The sequence below is a fragment of the Pseudophryne corroboree genome, chromosome 2 (genome assembly GCF_028390025.1).
Source record: "Pseudophryne corroboree isolate aPseCor3 chromosome 2, aPseCor3.hap2, whole genome shotgun sequence".
NCBI lineage: Eukaryota > Metazoa > Chordata > Amphibia > Anura > Myobatrachidae > Pseudophryne > Pseudophryne corroboree.
Genome location: NC_086445.1, coordinates 452,682,662 through 452,707,291, shown reverse-complemented (window position 1 = coordinate 452,707,291; position 24,630 = coordinate 452,682,662). Strand labels below are relative to the sequence as shown.

Here is a 24,630-nt window from a genome sequence, read left to right as displayed (position 1 = left end):
CATGAACTGTGCAGGCTCCCAGGGGGGAAGGGGAAAGTGGGTAGGGCGAGGCAGTGGAAAATACAGTGTTCAAAGAACGGGCCAATGCTGAAGGAGCGTCAGAATCCCCTAGCTAAAATACACAGGGTCGATAGGGATAAGCAAGGTCTATGCACATAACGATACACCAGACCCCATCGCATCACAAATTTACAAAATGTCCGAGGCACATTGCCCCGTGACCTACAAAATCTGTGCTGTTACTTGCGCCATAGCCGAGGGCCTCCATGGGGCAAGGAGTCATAGGCGGTAGCCATTTCAATTGAGTCTGCCCTGCTATAGAATTGTATGTGTACCGTACGGTGCATAGAACCTTGACAGTAGAAACTCTCCTGCAGCTTTGCCCTTATTTATGTAAAACTTGTGTTTTGTCAGTTTGCTATGCGATCGAGCCCGGTGTAACGTAATGTGCATAGACCTCGCTTATCTCTATCGCCCCTGTGTATTTTGGCTAGGGGATTGTGACGCTCCTTCAGCATTGCCCCGTAGCCTGCAAAACTTATGCCATCTCTCACTCCATATCCGAGCGCTGTCTGCCACGTGGTGGGGGTTCAGGGGCGGCGGCCATTTTTGCCAAAGTGTTATGCGATCGAGTCCGGTGTATCGTAATGTGCATAGACCTTGCTTATATCTATCGCCCCTGTGTATTTTAGCTAGGGGATTGTGACGCACCTTCAGCATTGCCCCATAGCCTGCAAAATCTGGACTGTTACTTGCTCCGTAGCCTAGGGCCTCCGTGGGGCAAGGAGTCATAGGTGGTAGCCATTTCTATTGAGTCTGCCCTGCTACAGAATTGTATGTGTACTGTACGGTGCATAGAACCTTAACAGTAGAACCGCTCCTGCAGCTTTGCCCTGGTTTATGTGAATAAAAAAAAATAATAAAGTGTCTGGAAAAAACTAACATGCATTCGTACTTTAGGAATCGCACCCGGGACTCTGAGTATAGGAAGCGGAACACTTCACCACTTCGCCGCAGACAAATGAATAAATCCATTGGTTTTGATTATGCTGTAATGGCTATGGGATTAGGACGCTAACATACTGTACAAAATTCCTAATCTCAAGAGGCAATAGTGAACTTCTAACACGTCCATTTGCGACAGTGTACACTACTGGTCTTATGTTGTTTTGTCTGCGGGACTTGGACGCTTACATATTCATAAAGTACTGTAAATGGATCATATACTGCATGCTGTACTATTGGCGTCTGTACCGTATATACTGTATTAAATAATGAGTATTTCCTGTATTAAATAATGCAGCGTAATGAGTATTTACTGTATGCAGCGTAATGAGATGCCTTAGTAAAGTGGTCCTTATTATATATTTCAGTATTGTATTTTATGGGAGACCACACGCATGCGCAGTGGTGATTGTAAAAAGCGACATCTGGTGGATGATCGCAGGTATTACACGTAAAGGTAACGCCAAACGCTCTGTCTGCCTCCGTGCCATTAGGCACGCCTCTCTGTGACTAGGCGCGCCTCCCTACGCCCCGGTACGCTGCGTATGCTCGATCGGGACAAACGCCTCAGCCAGTCAAGATAAAGGTGGCTACATCTGTACAGTGGGTGGGGTAATTATACTGGGAAAACATAACTTCACAATCTGCTTATATTTATACTGCATAAACAGATTTGTATTTTAAGTTGAAGCATTTCCTAATTGGCAGTCACAGAGCATGAATTGGCAACAGTCAAGTAGGTAGACCTAAGCACAGATTATTCCACCCAGTTTGGGGTTCATGGATATAGCCTGGGGTTGTTCTGATTGCATGCTAGAGTGATCTTGCAAAATGAATCCTCAAAATGCTCCCCTCATTGTACATGTAGACACAAAAAAACTGCAAAAAAATTACCTGTTTGCCCATCAGCTCCCCAACCACATGAATACACTTCTCCTTGCTCCGTCCTGAACAGACTATGATCTTGTCCACATGCAACCTGCAAACAAAGAGAAAAACAGCATTTACAGAAGCTGGCTGCACACAAACACTGCTTAATATGTTGTGAGCAAAAAAAAAAACCCCCAAACCAACAAACCTAAAATCCCACCAGTAATACAATGAAATCTATCACAAAAATGGATACATATTATCTCAAAACCCCCTCCACGCATGCCAAATGCAGCATTCGGAAAAGTTTTACATGGCATGCAGAAAATTCAGATTATTTTAGGACCAATATGCAAGTTTCAGACAAAAACCAAAGCCCGATAGTTTATTATTTAAAGAGCAATTTATTTGAACAGTTACAGATTGTAAACAATACCGATAAGTCTAAAGTGACAAATTCACACGCACACGTAAATGTTTCTATTTATGTTGTTTGAGCGCCTGGCTCCTATGCCTACAGCTCAGCCTTAATGGGAGCTTGCTATTATCCCATTACCAAACCACTTGTCACATTTCACCTCAGCTGTCCTTGGACTCTGTGCTGTATCGCCTTGGATCTCTCATTGTAGTTCTTGGACACTCCACTGCCATGATGGCCCAACCTAAATGGCAGTGCCACTTCTAGTCTTATCTCAGGCTGCATCCACCCAAACCCCTCTTCCAGCAAGACTGAGCAGCTCAAGACTCTGAGACCGTGGACTCCATCTTGGAGGATCTCCAAATCTACACAAACAGCCTTGATCAAGTGATGCTGGGTGCACGATGTGTTACCCAGCCGACCCAACGTCCAATGTAACGATACATCTGCTGTCATGTTCAAACTGAACGATGTAACGACTGATAGAACGATCTGTTGTTCCGTCCTTCATTACTATGCATGGTTCCACAAACAAAATTGTCGGACTGAGCAGAATGTACGGCCAATCTGACAATGCAACAAATAATGCTGGGGGAGCGCACATAGTGCGTACACACTGGACAATTTGAAGTTCTGATCAGCTGAAAATCGGGAAATCATTGAAGATGGGTATGGGTCGTTGGGTCGACTCAACTTAGGTCGACAGTCATTGGGTCAACCACGATAGGTCGAAATGTGTTAGGTCGACAGGGCAACTAGGTCGACATGGTCGTTAGGTCAACCTGTACTAGGTCGACAGGTGAAAAGGTCAACATGAGTTTTTGAAAAAAAAAAATTGTGTCGTTTTATTCATAAAGTGACGGGGAACCCCAATTAGTGCACCGCTTCGCTCAGCACAAGTTACCGTTCCAATCGTAGTCCAAGTGGATCGTCAAGTATGGAAAAATCCAAAAAATGAAAGAAAGAAAAAAGTGAAAAACTCATGTCGACCTTTGGACGTGTCGCCCTAGTACAGGTCGACCTAATGACCATGTCGACCTATCGTGGTCAACTCAATGATTGTCGACCTAAGTTGCGTCGACCTAACAACCGTATCCCTTCAAGATATCGTCTAGTGTGTGCCCAGATTTAAGCTCTCAACACAGCCGAGAGTCCCTATAGCTGGGGTGGATTCACATGAAGGTTTGATGGTTGTACTTTTCTCCCAAGAGGATGAAGCTAAAGCTCTAAGTAAATAGAAGATTCCCTATGAAGATAACCCTTGAGCCCTGCCCCCGGCTTCCAATTTGGCCCAAAGCGGGTCACAGTTGACGTTACATGTCTTTCTCCTCATTTCCATCCCCCGTTATATACTTACTGACTTAGACTAGTTTATGGTGATTTTCTTTTTACCTTTTTGGAGGTTATACTTGACTCTCACTTAAGTGTGGTTTTGTTTATTGCACATCGTTTACTTATTTGCCTATGTTAACCTTTTGTTTCTCTTAATACTGTATCTGATATTTGATACTTTTACCTTGCTCCTTCCCTCTATATAGAGTTACTTATGTTGTTATTTTTTATATTCTGACTGTTATATACTAGATGGGATGGATAGATTCAATGAAACCCGCCTCAATCCTAATGGTTAAGGTTTTGACTATTAATGCCAATGGTCTGAACTCCCCTAATAAATATAAATTCTTTTCTTTTTTTTTGTGGAATTAGTTTTTATTGCAATAGACACATGGAATATACAAAACATTTAGCATTTCAAAAGGGTAAACATAAGTAGTTGAGAAGCATTAGTGTAACCTCTGGACTCCTAAAACAGCAACCTCTGTCCTGACCGCACTGAATTCCTCCCGTTTATTGGCACCATACAAGAGAATGTCATCCATAGCTGTATAATGATCAGGTCTGGAGAAACATTTCTTAATTGTGTGTGGAGAAGTGGTTCTCCAATAAACTGGAATGACCGCTTTAGCAGCAGTATTGATATGTTTAAGAAGTGACTTTTTATAGCAGGATATGGGGACTGTGAGCCTATACAAGAGCCAACAGAGGGATCAATTGGGGAGTCTACATCCGTGATCTCCTTAATCAATTCCAAAGCTGGATACCATAAGGGTCAAAGAGCCGGGCACCAAATATGTAAGGAGGAACCTAAAACTTGGGTACTATTATTTATTTATTTATTAACAGTTTCTTATATAGCGCAGCAAATTCCGTTGCGCTTTACAATTTGAAATAACAATAACAAACTGGGTGATAACAGTCATAGAGGTAGGAAGGCCCTGCTCGCAAGCTTACAATCTATAGGGAAATAGGCATATGTACACAAGGAAAGGTGCTATCTATTGCATAGAATGAAAAGACATGTGAGGATATGTGTGGACTGTACAGAGTGGATGTAATTTGATAGGAAGGTTTATGAAAGTTATGTGGGCGGTTCTGGAATGTGATAAGCTTGCCTAAAGAGATGAGTTTTGAGGGAACGCTTGAAGGTTTGGAGACTAGAGGAGAGTCTTATTGTGCGTGGTAGGGCATTCCACAGAGTGGGTGCAGCCCGATGAAAGTCCTGCAGTCGTGAGTGGGAGCGAGTAATGAGTGTGGATGAGAGACGCAGGTCTTGTGAAGAGCGAAGAGGTCGGGTTGGGAGATATTTTGTATTAAGCGAAGTGATGTACGTTGGTGTAGTTAATGGCCTTGTGTGTGAGTAAAAGTATTTTATATTGAATGCGGTAGAGTACAGGTAACCAATGGAGGGACTGACAGAGTGGATCTGCAGACGATGAACGTCTAGCAAGGCAGATAAGCCTCGCCGCTGCATTCAGAATGGATTGTAGTGGTGAGAGTCTCGTTTTGGGAAGACCAGTTAGGAGACTATTGCAATAATCAATGCGGGAGATAATGAGAGCGTGGATTAGAGTTTTTGCAGTGTCTTGTGTAAGGTATGGTCGTATTTTGGATATGTTTTTTAGATGCATGTAACATGATCTTGAGACAGATTGAATGTGGGGAACAAAGGACAGATCAGAGTCAAGGATGACACCTAGGCAGCGAGCTTGTGGGGTAGGGTAGATAGTCGAGTTTTCAACAGTGATAGAGATATCAGGTTGGTACCTACTATTGGCCGGTGGAAATATAATTAACTCTGTCTTTGAAATATTAAGTTTGAGGTGGCGAGATGTCATCCAGTATGAGATGGCAGAAAGGCATTCAGTGACACGGTCCAGTACAGATAGGGACAAGTCAGGGGAGGATAGGTAGATTTGAGTATCATCTGCGTACAGATGATACTGAAAACCAAAAGAGCTGATTAGTTTACCAAGAGATGAGGTATAGATAGAGAAAAGCAGAGGACCCAAGACTGAGCCTTGCGGTACTCCAACTGCAAGAGGTAGCGAAGAGGAGGTAGATTCAGAGAAGCGAACACTGAAGGAGCGATTAGATAGGTACGATAGGAACCAAGAAAGGGCTGTGTCTTTAAGACCTAGGGATTGTAGTGTCTGTATGAGAAGAGAGTGGTCTACAGTGTCAAATGCAGCACATAGGTCTAGAAGAATAAGTAGTGAGTAGTGGCCTTTAGACTTCGTAGTGACCAAATCATTAACCACTTTAGTCAGTGCCGTCTCTGTGGAATGTTGGGAACGGAAGCCTGACTGAAGTGGGTCCAACAAAGTGTATGAGTTAAGAAAGTGTGTGAGTCGAGTGTAGGCAAGTCTCTCAAGTAGCTTAGAGAGACAAGGGAGCTGAGAGATAGGGCGGTAGTTTGAGAGAGCATTAGGGTCAGAATTTTGTTTTTTTAAAATAGGAGTAATCACTGCATGCTTGCAGAGTGAATGAAAAATACCAGTAGAGAGAGAGAGATTACAGATGTTAGTTAAGGTAGGGATGAGCACCAGAGACAGAGCTTTACTTATTTGTGAGGGTAAAGGATCAAGAGGAGAGGTAGTAGAGAAGCAGGATGAGAAGAGTGATGATACTTCATCTTAATTTGTGGGATCAAATGAAGAAAGAGTGCCAGAGGGTTCAGGTAAAGAACGGAGCAGGTCACTGGCTGCCGAAGAGCATACCATTTCATCTCGGATCTTAGCAATCTTCTCCTTGAAGTAGGAAGCAAGATCCTGTGCCTTGATAGTGGCTGGTGGGGTAGGTGCGGGAGGATTCAGAAGTGATTTAAATGTACTAAAAGAGCAAAACACCCTGGGGAACATACATGCGAGAACACTATGGCACCTATAACATCTGGATAATACTTTAAACTGGGTCTCAATGATAGAATAGCTCACTGGAGCACGAGAATGTAGTTTCAAAGATTTTAAACCAATATTTTGGATTCAGCTGTATACCAAAGTCACACTCCCAGTCCACAGTAAATTTAGGTAGTCCCTTGAATGTGTTCTCAAACAAGAGAGTTTGTACCCCACCCAAGGAAATGGGTCGGATGAGAGGGGGCCAAAAAAGTGTTTCAAAGCTGGTTGAGGATCTCTAAACATGCTCTATGCATGTCTTTGCCTTGCAGATAATGCTTGATTTGAAGAGAATGCCATATCTCTAAATCTTGCAAATCCATGTTGTCTGAATGTCACCAAAGGTAGACACACCCAAAGAATTAATCAGCTGGCCAATGCGTGATACCCCGGCCCGTGTCCATCAATTGAACGTAGAGGGAGTGGTTCCTGGGGCAATGTCAGGGTTGTTAAACAATGATGTCAACTGAGAGACTACAAAGGAAACAGGGTTGCTTCTGAAGACAATTCCAACAGACCAGCATTGTGCCACCATAGTTGGGTGAGAAATAGGAAGCAGCAGTAGAGAAATTGAATAAGAAATGGGATCAGATCTGTCTACGGTCTTGTCTGCTCCATAATCCGTCCTGAAATAACAGCAGCAAGGTATGTGTCAAAATGGGGAAGTTGAAACCCCCCAATATACAAATGTCAGAAAAGTACATCATCTCTGACCCCTCACGAAATCCCTGACTAGATGGTGGACAGCTTTAAACCACTGCTTAGGTATATGTATGGGGAGAGAATTTATTTATTTTTTCTCATTGCATAAGGTGGACATTAATGTGAGTCCATCTGGGGATATGGCGCTGTAGTACCCTGGAGTGAAAGTGAGCAAAAGGTACTGCTTCAAAAGATATCCCAGTAACTGCATACACCACCGTATGGACACACGACGAGGAAGCAAAATCGACTTCACCCAGGACTGTAGAACTAGAGTCTTGTCTATAGGAAGAAAAACCTTTCAACTGGATGTGTTGAACAGGAGCTCCAGGAAAATCATTTTCTGGCCCGGAACTAGGTTGGATTTGGGAAAATGGATAATGCAACTGCGTTCCTCTAACACAGGTAACAGCACCTGCAGCTGGTCTTAGAGAACAGTCGGGGAAGGTGCTTTTATCAACCTGTCATCTAGGTAGGGATGATGGTGATACCCTTGTGACGCAATGATGCGATAATGGGGGCTAGGACCTTAGCGAACAGTCTGGGGGCGGAAGATAGCCTGAAAGGCAGAGCCCAAAACTGAAAAATGATGTGCCACAATGGTAAACCAGAGGATCTTGTGAACCCGCTCCCAAATAGGAACCTGCAAATAGGCATCTGTGAGGTAACATGATGCCAGGGACTCCCCTACTTCCACTGAAGCAATGACTGAACGTAAAGATTCCATCTTGAATCTTTACACCCTAAGATAAGGCTTTAACCCTTTTAAGTTCAGAATGGGGTGAAGAGTTCCATCCGGCTTTTGCACTAGAAACAGAGTAAAATCCCAATCACTCCTGGAGTGCAGGAAGCGTAGACACATCCAGGAGAGCTCCTACTGCCCCCTGGAAGGCAGGCCAACGTACCCTTTCCTCTACGGTTACTACAAACAGTCTGCAATCGAGAGCCTAGTAAATCCAGAATGTATCATTGAAAAAGGACACACCAAACCCAGAAATTCTTCCCCAACCGGACTCAGATATCCTGGAACAAGAGAAGACTAGCACCTACTCTCAAAGTTCCGGGACTGATCTGAAACAAGTTATGCATTCTGCCAGTCCTCCTGGCCATACAACCTTTTGGCATGGACTTCCTCTGCCCACTGTTTGAGGCCAGGCACTCCCCAAGAATTGAAAGGGACTAAACCATAGGGGACTGGTGCCGGCAGGAACCAGTGGGAGATATGCAATCTTACCTCCTGTTGCCTGAGTGATGATCTTGTCATGCTCTGGAGAAAACAGGGACATCCCCTTAAATGAAATCTCGTCTAATCTCTTCTTAGATTCGGCATCCACCTGCCAGGATCATAACCATAACCAAACGGTTCTTTTGGCTAAAATGGATAATGTGGACATACCAATAATGAGGGAAATTACATCTAATGATGCATAACCCACAAATATGGATGTTTGCTTTAGGTTGTCAATGAGTACAAGACAATCAGGTGTTGCCCCAGACTGGATGCCCTGTGCCAGTTGTTACGACCAGACTTCCATAACCTTGGCCGCCCAAGACCTTGCTAAACTGGGCGACGAGAAAACAATGACTAAAGCAAAGCTTCAGACTTGGGGCCTTATTCAGATCTGATTGCAGCAGCAAATTTGTTAGCTAATGAGCAAAACCATGTGCACTGCAGGGGAGGCAGATATAACATGTGCAGAGAGTGTTACATTTGGGTGGGGTGTGTTCAAATTTAAATCTAAATTGCAGTGTATAAATAAAGCAGCTAGTATTTTCCCTGCACAGAAACAACACAACCCACCCAAGGGGGTCATTCCGAGTTGTTCGCTCGTTATTTTTTTCTCGCAACGGAGCGATTAGTCGCTAATGCGCATGGCCAATGTCCGCAGTGCGACTGCGCCAAGTAAATTTGCTATGCAGTTAGGTATTTTACTCACAGCATTGCAAGGTTTTTTCTTCGTTCTGGTGATCGTAGTGTGATTGACAGGAAGTGGGTGTTTCTGGGCGGAAACAGGCCGTTTTATGGGTGTGTGTGAAAAAACGCTACCGTTTCTGGGAAAAACGCGGGAGTGGCTGGAGAAACGGAGGAGTGTCTGGGCGAACGCTGGGTGTGTTTGTGACGTCAAACCAGGAACGACACTGACTGAACTGGAGCTACTCAGAAACTGCTAAGTACTGTCTATTCGCAATTCTGCTAATCTTTCGTTCGCAATTTTGATAAGCTAAGATTCACTCCCAGTAGGCGGCGGCTTAGCGTGTGCAAAGCTGCTAGAAGCAGCTTGCGAGCGAACAACTCGGAATGACCCCCCAAATCTAACACTCTGTGTACATGTTATATCTGCCCCACCTGCAGTGCACATGGTTTTGCCCATTAGCTAACAAATTTGTGGCTGCGATCAGATCTTAATTAGGCCATTAGTCATCCTGTAAGGCAGACTACTGGTTGTGGGCAGAACTGTGGCTCGTGCCAGGCAGACAATAGGCACATCCACTGAAGGGGGTATCTGTATTCACAAATGGATAAATTATACCTAAACCCAGCAGAAAGTTTAAAAGGCCTCTCGGGCTTAAGCCAAGCTTCTCCTAACACTTCTGCAAAGTGAGCAAAAAATAAGATTTTACTTACCGGTAAATCTATTTCTCGTAGTCCGTAGTGGATGCTGGGGACTCCGTAAGGACCATGGAGACGGGCTCCGCAGGAGACATGGGCACTTTAAGAAAGAATTTAGATTCTGGTGTGCTCTGGCTCCTCCCTCTATGTCCCTCCTCCAGACCTCAGTTAGAGAAACTGTGCCCGGAAGAGCTGACAGTACAAGGAAAGGATTTTGGGAATCCAGGGTAAGACTCATACCAGCCACACCAATCACACCGTATAACTTGTGATAACTTTACCCAGTTAACAGTATGAACAATCACAGAGCATCAGATAAACTCTGATACAACTATAACATAACCCTTATTTAAGCAATAACTATATACAAGCATTGCAGAAGAAGTCTGTGTCTGTGTCCCCTTGCATTATCTGGGCCAGAGACCTTTTCTGGGAACTGGATGGGACCCGAGTGGATGATATGGAGGGGTCAGTAAACAGTACATCCTACACAGACTGCCTCCAATATTTAGTCTGTTGTTCAGACTCAGAGAATTTCTTTGCAAGCATTGACATATTCTTTTGCAACATTCTCACCCACTCCGGCTCCTTCTGAGAGGGACGGGCCACCACATTACCCTCTTGTGCATCTAAAATGGGTTCTTCCTGGGAAGAACCCTCCCATGTCTGACATGTTACACACTTGTACACACACACACACACACACACACACACACACACACACCCTATCACACAGGGGAGCTATTGGGGACAGACCCACACCAAAGTCTATCAGAGACACAGAGGGATTTGCCAGTCCACACACTGTGCCTTATATGTGAATTGTGGAAATATTACCCACTTACAGCGCATATACCAATAATAGGCCCACAGACCTAATTATAATGAACACTCCACTTCTATAACACCCTGTACTTGTATCAGCGTTGTCATGAGGAGAAACAGCGTTCAGGAGCTTCACACTGGCGTTTCTGCAGGAGAAAATGGCGCCCAGTGAGTGTTCTGGCAAGTCTGAGGAGAAACCCCGCCCCCCTGTAATGGCGCGATTCAGCCTCAGCAATGTAACATTTATACTGGCTGAGGAAGGCACATCAGTGGCTGTACATGTATGTACCCTTTTTGCCAGTGAGAGTAAGGTTTTAAAACATGCCCTCAGAGCGCCCCCCCCCCCCGCGCTCTGCACCCTTGTGCCGAGAGACATGGTGCGCAGCGTCCCGCCGCGTACCTGTATGCCGCCAACGATGACCGGAGGATCCCCTCTCTGCAGGACTCCGGTAATATACTCACCAGCCTTCTGACTTCTGGCTGTTACGGGGTAGCGGCAGTGCTGTGGGAATGAACGCTGACCAGGCTTTGGCTGTGTTCAGTACCCTTCAGGAGCTAATGGTGTCCTATCAGCGGAACCATTACCTAATTGAGAAGTTGGTTCCTACTTCCCCCCCTAAGTCCCACGAAGCAGGGAAGCTGTTGCCAGCAGCTTCCCTGTAAAATAAAAAACCTAGGAAAGTATTTTTTCCAGCAAAGCTCTGTAGAGCTCCACTAGTGTGCATCCAGTCTCCTGGGTACATTTTCTAAACTGAGGTCTGGAAGAGGGGCATAGAGGGAGGAGCCAGTTCACACTGTTGAAAAGTCTTAAAGTGCCGAAGGCTCCTGCGGAACAGTCTATACCCCATGGTACTAAAGTGGACCCCATCATTCTCTAGGACGTAAGAGAAATATATTACAGAGTACGGGTGCATGGCCATATGTGTTACAGAGCATGCAAAGACACAATTACTAAAATTTGTCTAATATATACATCTCTCTGTACCAGACATAAACAGAATCAGTCATATTTGATGTCATTTTTTTTTTAACAGTGTGCTATCATTATGCCATCCAGAGCAGACTAAATATGGTAGGACAGTCATTGGCTAATTGTCAGGTTAATGTTAGTTCCTCTAATGTTATTTCCAAAAGTAATGTATTGTAAGCTCTCGTAAGTAATAATTTCTAAAAAAAAATAAAAAATACAAAATATCTGAAAGTCTACGATATTGTATAAATTATTAGTCATCTTAATTGCACCTTGTAAATGAACAATAATATCTAAGCACGATACTAGAAATTAATGTACCATGTTGTGCACTAGCAGCTGTTTTCATTTACACAAATTCATGTACTATATACTAGTTTCTATAAATATAATCAATCACAGATTAGCAGTACTGGGTGGCAGCACCATGCCAAAAATCACTGTACCTGAACAACTCTGCTTTCTAGTTTCCGAACCCTGTGAATCAACTGACTTTCACTAGAGGAAAGAGACACAAAATAGTTAAGAGGAGCCTGTTAAAATAGGATTTTAATTACCTACCGGTAAATGCTTATCTCGTAGTCCGTAAGGGATATTGGAGGAATATAGTACGATGGGTATAGACGGGGTCCAAAGGAGCCGGTGCACTTTAAATTTCTTCAACTGGGTGTGCTGGCTCCTCCCCTCTATGCCCCCTCCCACAGGCAGTTATAGCTAAAATAGTGCCCGAAGGAGAAAGGACAAACAGTACTTGAGAGAAGGAACATAACAACGAGTGGTGAGATTTACACACCAGCACACCACTAACATAAAACAACCAGTTGCAGCTGGTAACAAGACAGCAACAACTGAACAGGTAACCATAGAAGAGATAACCTGCAGAAAAGTCAACGCACTGAGGTGGGCACCAATATCCCTTATGGACTATGAGAAAAGGATTTACAGGTAGGTAATTAAATCCTATTTTCTCTAGCATCCATAAGAGATATTGGGGGAATCTAGTACGATGGGGACCTCCCAAAGCTTCCAGAACGGGCGGGAATGTGCAGAGACGTCTGCATCACCGCCTGCCCAAACTGGGAATCCTCTTTGGCCATGGTATCAAACCTGTAGAACTTCACAAAGGTGTTCTTCCCTGACCAGGTAGCAGCTCGGCATAGTTGCAAGGCTGGGACTCCACGGGCAACCGCCCAGGAAGAACCCACCGATCTGGTAGAGTGGCATTCAGAGACTGAGTACCAGTTAAGGCTGCCGACACATAGGCCTGTTTGATAGTAAGTCTAAGCCAATGAGCAATGGACTGCTTTGAAGCAGGGCAACCCTTTTTCTGCCCATCATATAGCACGAACAAGGAATCTGTCTTTCTGATCCGAGCCGTTCTCTTGACATAGATCAAGGCTCGCACCGCATCCAATGCCTCTGGAGAAGCAGAAGTGCCAGAACTTGACGGAACCACAATAGGTTGATTGAAGTGGAACACAGAGACTACCTTCGGCATGAACTGCTGCCTAATCCTGAGCTCTGCTCTGTCCTCATAAAAGACCAAGTAAGGGCTTTTACGCGATAAGGCCCCCCAATTCTGAGATAAGTCTAGCAGAAGCCAGGGCCAAGAACACCACCGTCTTCCACGGAGGTACTTTTCTGCTAAAGTCATCAGAGGTTTAAACCAGGAGGACTGTAGACATTCCAACACTACATTCAAATCACAGGGTGCCGTGGGCGGTGCAAAAGAGGTTGAATGTGAAGCACCCCTTACAAGAAGGTCTGAGCTTCTGGCAATAATGCCAATTTCTTCTGCCAGAAAATTGAGAGAGCTGAAGTCTGGACCGTAATGGAACCCAGAAGCAAGCCCTTAACCACACCAGCCTGCAGGAAATGTAGGAAACGTCCCAAGTGGAACTCCGCAGGCGGATACGTGCGTTCCTCGCACCAATAGACATATCTTCTTCAGATATGATGATAGTGTTTTGACATCACAGGTTTCCTGGCCTGAACCATGGTAGCAATAACCTTTTTGGAAAGGCCCTTCTGAGCTAGGATGTTCCGCTCAACCTCCATGCCGTCAAACAAAGTCGCTGTAAGTCTGGGTAGACGAACGGTCCTTGCTGAAGAAGATCTCTTCTTAGTGGTAGAGGCCAAGTGTCGGACGGACATGTTCAGAAGATCCACGTATCACGCCCTCCGAGGCCAATCCAGGGCAATCAGAATTGCCTGAACTCCTTGATTTCTGATTCGCTTTAGCACCCTTGGGAGTAATGGAATTGGAGGAACCAGGTAGACCAGCCAGTAAGTCCAAGGCGACGTCACTGCATCCACTGCCCTCGTCTGAGGGTCCCTGGTCCGTGAGCAATATCAACGTAGCTTCTTGTCGAGTCGAGAAGCCATCACGTCTATTTGTGGGCGGCCCCACCGGTCAATGATCTGCTGAAACACCTGATGGTGGAGATCGTGACGACTCAGGAAGTCCGCTTCCCAGTTGTCTACTCCCGGAATGAAGATTTGCGGACAGTGCTTTTGAATTTCTTTCTGCCCAGAGGAGTATCTTTGACACCTCTCGGATGCAGACACTGCTTTTTGTTCCTACTTGTCGAATGATGTACGCTACTGCCGTGGCGTTGTCGACTGTACTTGGATTGCGTGATCCCTGAGCAGAGGAGAGGCCTGAATCAGGGCATTGTAGATCGCCCAATGTTCCAGAATGTTGATCGGAAGAAGGGCTTCGTGGGCTGACCACCTGCCCTGGAACTGAGCCCCCTGGGTGACAGCTCCCCATCCTCTCAGACTCGCATCCGTCATGAGGAGGATCCAACCCTGAATCCCGAAACTTCTGCCTTCCAGTAGGATGGAGGACTGCAGCTACCACAGGAGGGAAATCCTGGCCTGAGGTGACAGCCGTATTATCCCGATGCATCTGAAGATGTGATCTGGACCACTTGCTCAGGAGATCCAATTGAAACGTTCTGGCATGGAACCTTCCATACTGTATCGCCTCGTATGAGGCTACCATCTTCCCCAACAATCTTATGCGAAGATGGATGGATAGTCGCGTAGGCCGGAGGACCAATCAGACCATCTCCTGAAGTGTTCTCGCTTTGTCCTCTGGGAGGAACACTTTCTGGGTCACTGTATCCAGCAACATTCCCAGGAACAGGAGCCGCTGAGTTGGCTCCAGGCAGGACTTCTGTAAATGGAGGATCCACCCATGGTATGACAGAAGTTGGCTAGTGCGGTCTATATGGAGCAATAAAAGCTCCCTGGATCTTGCTTTTATCAGGAGATTGGAACATCATCTCTGCCATCACCTTCATGAACACATTCGGAGCTGTGGACAGGCCGAAGGGTAGCGCCTGGAACTGGTAGTGATCGTTCAAGCAGGGCAAACCTCAGGTAAGCCTGATAAGGTGGTCAAATCGGGATATGGAGATAGGCGTCCCCGATACCCAGGAAGACCATGAACTCCTGTTCTTCCAGACCTGCAATCACTGCTCGAAGGATTCCATCTTGAATCCAAAAACTTTTAGTAAGGGTTCAAGGATGTCAGATTCAAAATGGGTCTTACCGAACCACCCGGTTCCGGTACCACCAACTGGTTGGAGTAATAACCCTCTCCCTGTTGTTGCAGTGGCACTGGAACAATCTTAGGATGGCCTGTTGCAGCGGAACACGCGTATCCTTCAGAGCTGTTAAGCTTGATTTGAAAAATCGGTGGGGAGGAGCACTGTCGAACTCCAGCTTGTAGCCCTGAGAAATGAGATCCTGTACCCAAGTATCCTGGCAGGAACTTTCCCAGATGCGGCTGAAGTGACGCAGCCGAGCTCCCACCTCGGGGTGGGCGGGTAGAGTCATGCTGAGGCCTTAGCGGAAGCTGAACTAGTGCTTTGTCCCTGGGAACCAGTAGCTGCTGGCTTTTTTTGCCTTACCTCTGGTGCCTCGTGCAGCATTTGAGGTGCCACTGGTTCAAGATCGAAACCCAGCGGTCTGAAAGGACTGAGTAGATGGCCATGGGTAGGAGCGCCTAGCCGGTGAGGCCCCTAAGGGGAGAAATGTGGCATTACCCACAGTAGCTTTGGAAATCCCCAAAACCAACTCAACCCCAAATAGTCACTCCCCTGACAAAGGCGAGAGACACCACACTACGCTTGGAATCTGCATCCGCTGTCCACTGGTGCAGCCATAAAGCTCTGTGCGCTGACACTGCCATGGCAGTAGTACTCACATTAATAGCGCCCAACTCTTTAAGAGAGTGGCACAGGACGCATGCAGTATCCTGAAGTTGTTTGATCAGAGTAACCCTAATCACCAGATACATATCCCCACGAGGCCCTCTTGAACTGGGCCGCCCAGGTGTGAATAACATGTGTCAACCAGAAACCTGCTATCACAAGTTTTTGATATATACCAGTTGCTGTGGAATAGACTTCAGCATCAACAGCCAGGGGATCTTCCCAGTTTTTCCTGTCTTCAGGAGAAATGGGAAAGTGTTAAGAAGCGTCCGGCCACCTGGAAATTTTTATCAGGATTTTTCAAGGTCAACTTAAACATATCATGTAATTCTTTAGAATCAGAGAAAGTGACGCTAACCTTTTTCTGTGAGTAGAAAAATTAATGCTTTACTGCATCGTCTTCTACTGCGAGTTGTAACACATCCCTGATAGCAAGTATGAGGGGCTCAAGCCCTTGTGCAGGAGATGAATCCTCAATAATAGCGTCCAGCCCCTCCCCCTCCTTTTGTCCCTCTTCATCAGTTACTGAGAGTAAGCAGGCAGCCCACGTGTATGTGGCCCAGAGCCAGGGAAAAGGGTCTGTCCTCTGCCTCTTTCAGCCAGGTGCTCTGTGTCTTATGACAATTTTGCAGAGGGCTGAGAAAATATGTCCCCCCAATACCTGTTTTCACAACCGCTAGCCAGTGTACACAGGGGGCTATAATGGGACCCCCCAAGAGGGTCCCATATGCCGACCCTGCGTTTTTGCCGCACCAAGAACCGGGGGACCCCCCTAGCGGAGCCCTCGGTTTGTACTCACTACTGTCGTAACCTTCAGCCAATGTTAGGGGTGCACAGCAAGCTGCGATTGTGACCGCTAAGGTGCAGTGCCCCGCTGTACAATACCCTCTCAGGATGGTGGTCCTGCAGCGGGGAAGCGGCTCTGACACCACGCAAGGCCGGTGACCCGTCTCCTCCCCCCTCATCCCTCCCTAACTCCCACGGTGCAGGCATGCTGTTGCCCAAACAGCATACCAAAAATAACAAAGATTTTAAAGAAACTGAGAAAAAGCTCTTGGAGGTTCAGAGATGTGCATCCTCTCTCGAGGGATCTTTTTTCTACTAAACTGCCTGTGGGAGGGGGCATAGAGGGGAGGATCCAGCACACCCAGTTGAAGAAAGTTAAAGTGCACTGGCTCCTTTGGGCCCCATCTATACCCATCATACTAGATTCCCCCAATATCCCTTATGGATGCTAGAGAAATGCATATTTTGCATATTTAGTCTTTTAAAATAAATTGAGCTTAACAAACAAATTACAAAGGGAGAAGTACAATGTGTGGACAAAAACTCCAGAGCTTAACATCTAACCATTGTAAAATGTACTAAAGTTAAGAAACAGTCACAGAAAGTGGTTGGTTAATAAACTCATGCATTTGCAAGATCCTGCTAGTTCTCACCATTCCGGATAACACCTTTTATTTTCTTCTGATCCAACAAAGACATGGGATGGATGTAATGGCTTGCGAGACGTCCGGAGCTCTGAGACACCTGCCGAACTCGTACATTTTTTTTAAAGCAGCAAACGTTTACAAAGCAAAACCTTGTTTTGCGTTGTAAAGGTTTGCGGCTTTAAAAAAAACATGTACGAGTTTGGCTGGAGTTGCCATCCGGGGGCGGGGACGGAGCCAGCATTGGGGCCAGGTGCGGCATTGGGAGATGACATCATCTACGCGCTGCCTCTCCCTATGCAGTCAACGGGTCCCGGGTCACATTGACCTGGCAACCCGTTGACACTGCACCTGACCCGGGAATAACCCTTCTTTATTAACGGGTTGAATTAACGAGTCAGGCAAAACTCGTCCATGGCTCCTTTCACACTGCACAGCGACCCGTGCCGACTCTGTAATATACCGGGTCGATACCGGGTTATTTTTGCGGTGTGAAAGGGGTATTACAGACTAAGGGGTATATTTAATAAAATGCCCTCAACAACCAGATTCAAGCTATTATCTTATACAAGGTGCAAGAAAAATGATAAGAATAATCTGATTGGTTTCGATGGGCAACACCACCTCCACTTCTATTTAGTAAATATACCCCGAAGAGCCAACATGAAACAATGATGGCATTACAAATGGACCTGATGAGGATCCGCTAGGTAATACTGGCAGACGGAATGCCGGCTGTCAGTATACAGACAGCACTCAGATGCTCCTGCTGATAGCACGTGAGGTTATATTGAGAGCATGCTTAGTACGCCAAGTGTGAAATTATGCAACACAATGTTTTCAACTGTTTTGCAAATCAGTATCAAGAAAAATAAAAATGGAAAGAAACATCTTGAACATAACTTAGATGTTTAAGGAATGCAAATATATTATATGGTAGTGTGTTGGCATTTTTTTTATATAATTAGCTGCGACTCCCCACCCACTACCTATCATTGCATCACTTTTCCTCAAGTGAATGATTCTTAAACACGGACTATAAGATGGGCTGCTCAGCCTGGCCTAACACTCACCAGACCTTGAACGTGATTTAGCAGGAAACCTTTAAAAGTTCTAAGTGCATTCATATACCCATCAGAGGCACAGACAAAGTGGCTACAGCTAAGTGTCAAAAATGTAAAACAAGTGCCCACACATATCAAAAACACTTTAAGGGGGATATTAAAATGTGGGTGATGTCTGCAAAGCGCCGTCAGAACAGCATAATGGGAAGGAAAACATGAAATGTTGCATTAGTGTAAGTCTCGGGAACATGCAAAGGGATGTCACATCACCAAGAACAAAGGCTTTGTTGTAAGGAAACTCTTTAACATTTATAGATTGTTAAATTGTTAGATTGTTTCTCAATGAATCCCACTCAAAAAAATAGGATTTTACTTACCGGTAAATCTATTTCTCGTAGTCCGTAGAGGATGCTGGGGACTCCGTAAGGACCATGGGGAATAGACAGGCTCCGCAGGAGATAGGGCACTTTAAGAAAGCTTTGGATTCTGGGTGTGCACTGGCTCCTCCCTCTATGTCCCTCCTCCAGACCTCAGTTAGAGAAACTGTGCCCAGAGGATATGAACTGTAATAGGAAAGGATTTATGTAACCTAAGAGCGAGATTCATACCAGCCACACCAATCACACCATATAACTTGTGATAAACTACCCAGTTAACAGTATGAACAAGTAGCATAGCCTCGGTTCAAGACCGACCAACTATAACATAACCCTTATGTAAGCAATAACTATATACAAGTCTTGCAGAAGAAGTCCGCACTTGGGACGGGCGCCCAGCATCCTCTACGGACTACGAGAAAAAGATTTACCGGTAGGTTTAAAATCTTATTTTCTCTAACGTCCTAGAGGATGCTGGGGACTCCGTAAGGACTATGGGGATTATACCAAAGCTCCCAAATGGGCGGGAGTGTGCGGATGACTCTGCAGCACCGATTGAGCAAACAGGAGGTCCTCCTCAGCCAGGGTATCAAACTTACAGAACTTTTCAAAGGAGTTTGAACCCGACCAAGTAGCAGCTCGGCACAGTTGTAGAGCCGAGACCCTTCGGGCAGCCGCCCAAGAAGAGCCCACCTTCCTAGTGGAATGGGCCTTAACCGATTTAGGCAATGGCAATCCTGCCGTAGAATGCGCCTGCTGAATCGTGTTACAGATCCAGCGAGCAATTGTCTGCTTTGAAGCAGGAGCGCCAACCTTGTTGGCCGCATACAGAACAAACAGAGCTTCAGTCTTCCTGATCCTAGCTGTTCTGGTCATGTAAATCTTCAAAGCCCTGACCACATCCAGGGACTCGGAGTCCTCCAAGTCCCGTGTAGCCACAGGCACGACAATAGGTTGGTTCATATGAAAAGATGAGACCACCTTGGGCAGAAATTGAGGACGAGTCCTCAACTCTGCCCTATCCACGTGAAAAATCAGGTATGGGCTTTTATATGATAAAGCCGCTAATTCCGAAACACGCCTTGCAGAAGCTAAGGCCAACAATATGACCACTTTCCAAGTGAGGTATTTCAACTCCACTGTTTTGAGTGGTTCAAACCAAGGTGACTTGAGGAAACTTAATACCACGTTAAGATCCCAAGGCGCCGCCGGAGGTACAAAGGGAGGCTGAATATGCAGCACTCCCTTCACAAAAGTCTGTACTTCAGGAAGAGAAGCCAATTCTTTTTGAAAGAAAATGGATAAAGCCGAAATTTGGACCTTTATGGACCCTAATTTTAGGCCTAAATTCACTCCCGTTTGAAGGAAGTGAAGCAGACGGCCCAAATGGAACTCCTCCGTAGGAGCAGCTCTGGCCTCACACCAAGAAACATATTTCCGCCATATACGGTGATAATGTTTTGATGTCACATCCTTCCTAGCCTTGATCAGGGTAGGAATGACCTCCTCCAGAATCCGTTTTTCAGCTAGGATCCGGCGTTCAACCGCCATGCCGTCAAACGCAGCCGCGGTGAGTCTTGGAACAGACAGGGCCCCTGCTGCAGCAGGTCCTGCCTTAGAGGAAGAGGCCACGGATCTTCTGTGAGCAACTCTTGCAGATCCGGATATCAAGTCCTCCTTGGCCAATCTGGAACAATGAGAATTGTTCTGACCCTTCTTAGTCTTATTAATCTCAACACCTTGGGTATGAGAGGCAGAGGAGGAAACACATAGACCGATCTGAACACCCATGGTGTCACCAGAGCGTCTACCGCTACCGCCTGAGGGTCTCTTGACCTGGCGCAATACCTCTTTAGCTTTTTGTTGAGACGGGACGCCATCATGTCTATTTGAGGCAGTCCCCACCGATCCACGATCTGTGTGAAGACTTCTTGATGAAGTCCCCACTCTCCCGGATGCAGGTCGTGCCTGCTGAGGAAGTCCGCCTCCCAGTTGTCCACCCCCGGGATGAACACTGCTGATAGTGCGCTTACATGGCCTTCCGCCCAGCGCAGAATCCTGGTCGCCTCTGCCATGGCCACTCTGCTCCTTGTGCCGCCTTGGCGGTTTACATAAGCCACTGCCGTGATATTGTCCGACTGAATCAGAACCGGTTTGTTCTGAAGCCACTCCTCCACCTGGCGTAGGGCGTTGTAAATGGCTCTTAACTCCAGGACATTGATGTGGAGACAAGTCTCTAGGCTTGACCAGAGACCTTGGAAATTTCTTCCCAGTGCGACAGCCCCCCAACCTCGGAGGCTCGCGTCGGTGGTCACCAGGATCCAGTCCTGAATGCCGAACCTGCGACCCTCTAGGAGGTGAGCACTGTGCAGCCACCCCAGGAGAGATACCCTGGCCCTGGGAGACAGGGTGATCCGTTTCTGCATCTGTAGATGGGGCCCGGCCCATTTGTCCAATAGGTCCCATTGGAAAGTCCTCGCATGGAACCTGCCGAAGGGGATGGCCTTGTATGAAGCCACCATCTTCCCCAGAACCTTTGTGCAATGATGCACCGAAACCTTTTTTGGCTTTAAAAGGTTCCTGACCAGGGCTATGAGCGAGCTCCTGAGCCTTCTCCACCGGAAGAAAAACTCTTTTTTGGTCTATGTCTAGAATCAGGCCCAAAAAGGTCAGACGCGTTGCAGGTACTAGCTGGGATTTCGGTAAATTGAGAATCCAGCCGTGCATCTGCAACGTCTTCACGGACAGAGACACGCTGTCCAGCAACTTCTCCCGAGATCTCGCCTTTATAAGGAGATCGTCCAAGTACGGGATAATTGTGACTCCCTGCTTGCGCAGGAGCAACATCATTTCCGCCATTACCTTGGTGAAAATTCTCGGGGCCGTGGACAGACCAAACGGCAACGTCTGAAATTGGTAGTGACAATCCTGTACTGCAAATCTCAGAAACGCCTGGTGAGGGGGGAAAATCGGAACATGAAGGTACGCATCCTTTATGTCCAGGGACACCATCCAATCCCCTCCCTCCAGGCTGGCGATGACCATTCTGAGCGATTCCATTTTGAACTTGAACCTCTTCAAGTACAGGTTCAGGGATTTTAGATTTAGAATGGGTCTGACCGAACCGTCCGGTTTCGGTACCACAAACAGGGATGAATAATAACCCTCTCCTTGCTGGAGATGAGGAACCTTGATTATCACCTGTTGAATGTACAATTTGTGAATTGCCGCTAACACTAGCTCCCTCTCTGACGGGGAAGCCGACAGAGCCGATTTGAAAACCCGGCGAGGGGGCATGTCTTCGAATTCCAGTCTGTATCTCTGGGAAACTATCTCTATTGCCCAGGGATCCACCTGTGATTGAACCCAGACGTGGCTGAAAAGACGAAGACGTGCCCCCACTTGATCTGACCCCCCCCGGAAAGCCCCAGCGTCATGCTGTGGACTTTGCGGAAGTAGGGGAGGACTTCTGCTCCTGGGAACTGGCTGAGTGCAGCTTTTTTCCCTTGCCTTTACCTCTGGCAACGAAGGACGATCCTCGTACCTTCTTGTTTTTATTGGAATGAAAGGACTGCATTTGATAATGTGGTACCTTCTTAGAATGCTGCGGGGGAACATAAGGTAAAAAATTCGATTTACCGACCGTAGCAGTAGAGACTAGGTCCGAGAGGCCTTCTCCAAACAACTCCTCCCCCTTGTAAGGCAATGACTCCATATGCCGCTTTGAGTCGGCGTCTCCCGTCCACTGTCGGGTCCACAAGAGCCGCCTAGCAGAAATAGACAGAGCGTTTATTCTAGAGCTTAGTAAACAAATGTCTCTCTGAGTATCCCTCATATACAAGGCAGCATCTCTGATATGCTCCATGGTCATTAGAATGGTATCCCTATCTAAGGTGTCCATCTCCGTAGATAAGGAGTCTGCCCATGCCACGACAGCACTACAAACCCAGGCCGACGCCATGGCCGGCCTAACTATAGTTCCTGAATGTGTGTAAATGTGCTTCATGGTAATTTCCTGCTTGCGATCAGCAGGATCCTTGAGGGAAGCAGTATCCGGAGAAGGCAGTGCTACCTTCTTGGATAAGCGTGTCAGCGCCTTGTCTACTTTATGCGCAGATTCCCATCGTATCCGATCCTTCTGTGGAAAAGGATACGCCATGAGAATCCTTTTGGGAACATGGAGTCTCCTATCCGGAGATTCCCAAGCCTTTTCGCATAATTCGCTTAGCTCAAATGAGGACGGAAACGTGACCTCAGGCTTTTTCCCTTTATACATGTGAACCCTCGTGTCAGGGACAGGGGGCTCCTCCGTGATATGCAAAACCTCTTTTATGGCAATAATCATGTACCTAATACCTTTTGCCACCTTCGGCTGTAATTTTGCATCCTCATAGTCGACACTAGAGTCAGTATCTGTGTCGGTATCTGTATCAGCGACCTGGGATATGGGGCGCTTTTGAGACCCTGAAGGTCCTGGCACCACAGGGACAGGCATGGACTGGCTACCTGACTGATCCCTAGCTTCAGCTTTGTCTAATCTTTTATGCAGGAGATTTACATTTGCATTCAAGACATTCAGCATAGCCACCCAGTCCGGTGTCGGCGTTGCCGACGGCGATCTGACATTCAAGCACTCCCCCTTCACATTAAGCGAGCCTTCCTCATCAAACATGTCGACACACACGTACCGACACACTGCACACACCCAGGGAAACTTTTTCTGAAGACAGTATCCCCTGAAAGGCCCTTTGGAGAGACAGAGAGAGAGTATGCCAGCCAACACCCCAGCGCAACAACCTGGAGACCAACACAGAATGCTTTTCCCCAGCAGCGCTGTATTATACTTTATCCGCCAATTATGTGCCCCCCCCTCTCTTTTTAAACTCCCTTCTCCGTGTGTAAGCAGGGGAGAGTCTGGGGAGCTTCCTCTCAGCGTTCTGTGGAGAGAGAAATGGCGCTGGTGAGTGCTGAGGGAGAAGCCCCGCCCCCTCGGCGGCGGGCTTCTGTCCCGCTCAAAATCGTGTAAAATGGCGGGGGCTCAATTATATACATGTACAGTGCCCAGCTGTACATGTATATACCTATTTGCCATCTAAGAGGTGTTATTATTGCTGCCAAGGGCGCCCCCCCTGCGCCCTGCACCCATACAGTGACCGGAGTGTGTGAGGTGATGTGGAGCAATGACGCACAGCTGCAGTGCTGTGCGTTACCTCTGTGAAGCTGAAGGCCTCTGCCGCCTGAGACGTCTTCTTGCTTCTGTTCTTCTGGCTCTTTGAGGAGAACGGCGGCGTGGCTCCGGGGGTGGACGCCCAGGACGAACCTGTGTTCACCCCCTCTGAAGCTAATGGTGTCCAGTAGCCGAGGAAACAGATCCTATCAGTTAAGTAGGTCTGCCCCTCTCTCCTCAGTCCCTCGATGCAGGGAGCCTGTTGCCAGCAGTGCTCTCTGTGAAAAAAGTAAAAATCCAAACAAAAATACTTTCTGTAGCAAAGAACTCAAGAGAGCTCTCTGCAGTGCGCCCTTCATCCTCTGGGCACAGTGTAAAACTGAGGTCTGGAGGAGGGACATAGAGGGAGGAGCCAGTGCACACCCAGAATCCAAAGCTTTCTTAAAGTGCCCTATCTCCTGCGGAGCCCGTCTATTCCCCATGGTCCTTACGGAGTCCCCAGCATCCTCTAGGACGTTAGAGAAAATAAGATTTTAAACCTACCGTTAAATCTTTTTCTCGTAGTCCGTAGAGGATGCTGGGGACTCCGTAAGGACCATGGGGATAGACGGGCTCCGCAAGAGACATGGGCACTTTAAGAAAGACTTTAGATCTGGTGTGCACTGGCTCCTCCCTCTATGCCCCTCCTCCAGACCTCAGTTAGAGAAACTGTGCATCAGTCCAAGACCGATGA

At 46.8% G+C, this 24,630-nt stretch overlaps 1 protein-coding gene across 6 annotated transcripts in view; it reads right to left on the bottom strand.

The window, feature by feature from the left end:
• RCC1L (RCC1 like) overlaps positions 1–24,630 on the bottom strand; it is a 157,231-nt gene that overhangs the window by 18,859 nt on the left and 113,742 nt on the right. For all 6 annotated transcript variants that reach the window (XM_063953734.1, XM_063953733.1, XM_063953737.1 and 3 more), the window contains 2 exons: positions 12,083–12,134; positions 1,900–1,984 (listed from right to left, as the gene is read on the bottom strand). In XM_063953734.1, the coding sequence (XP_063809804.1) occupies positions 1,900–1,984; positions 12,083–12,134 (137 nt within the window). The remainder of the gene's footprint in view (positions 1–1,899; positions 1,985–12,082; positions 12,135–24,630) is intronic.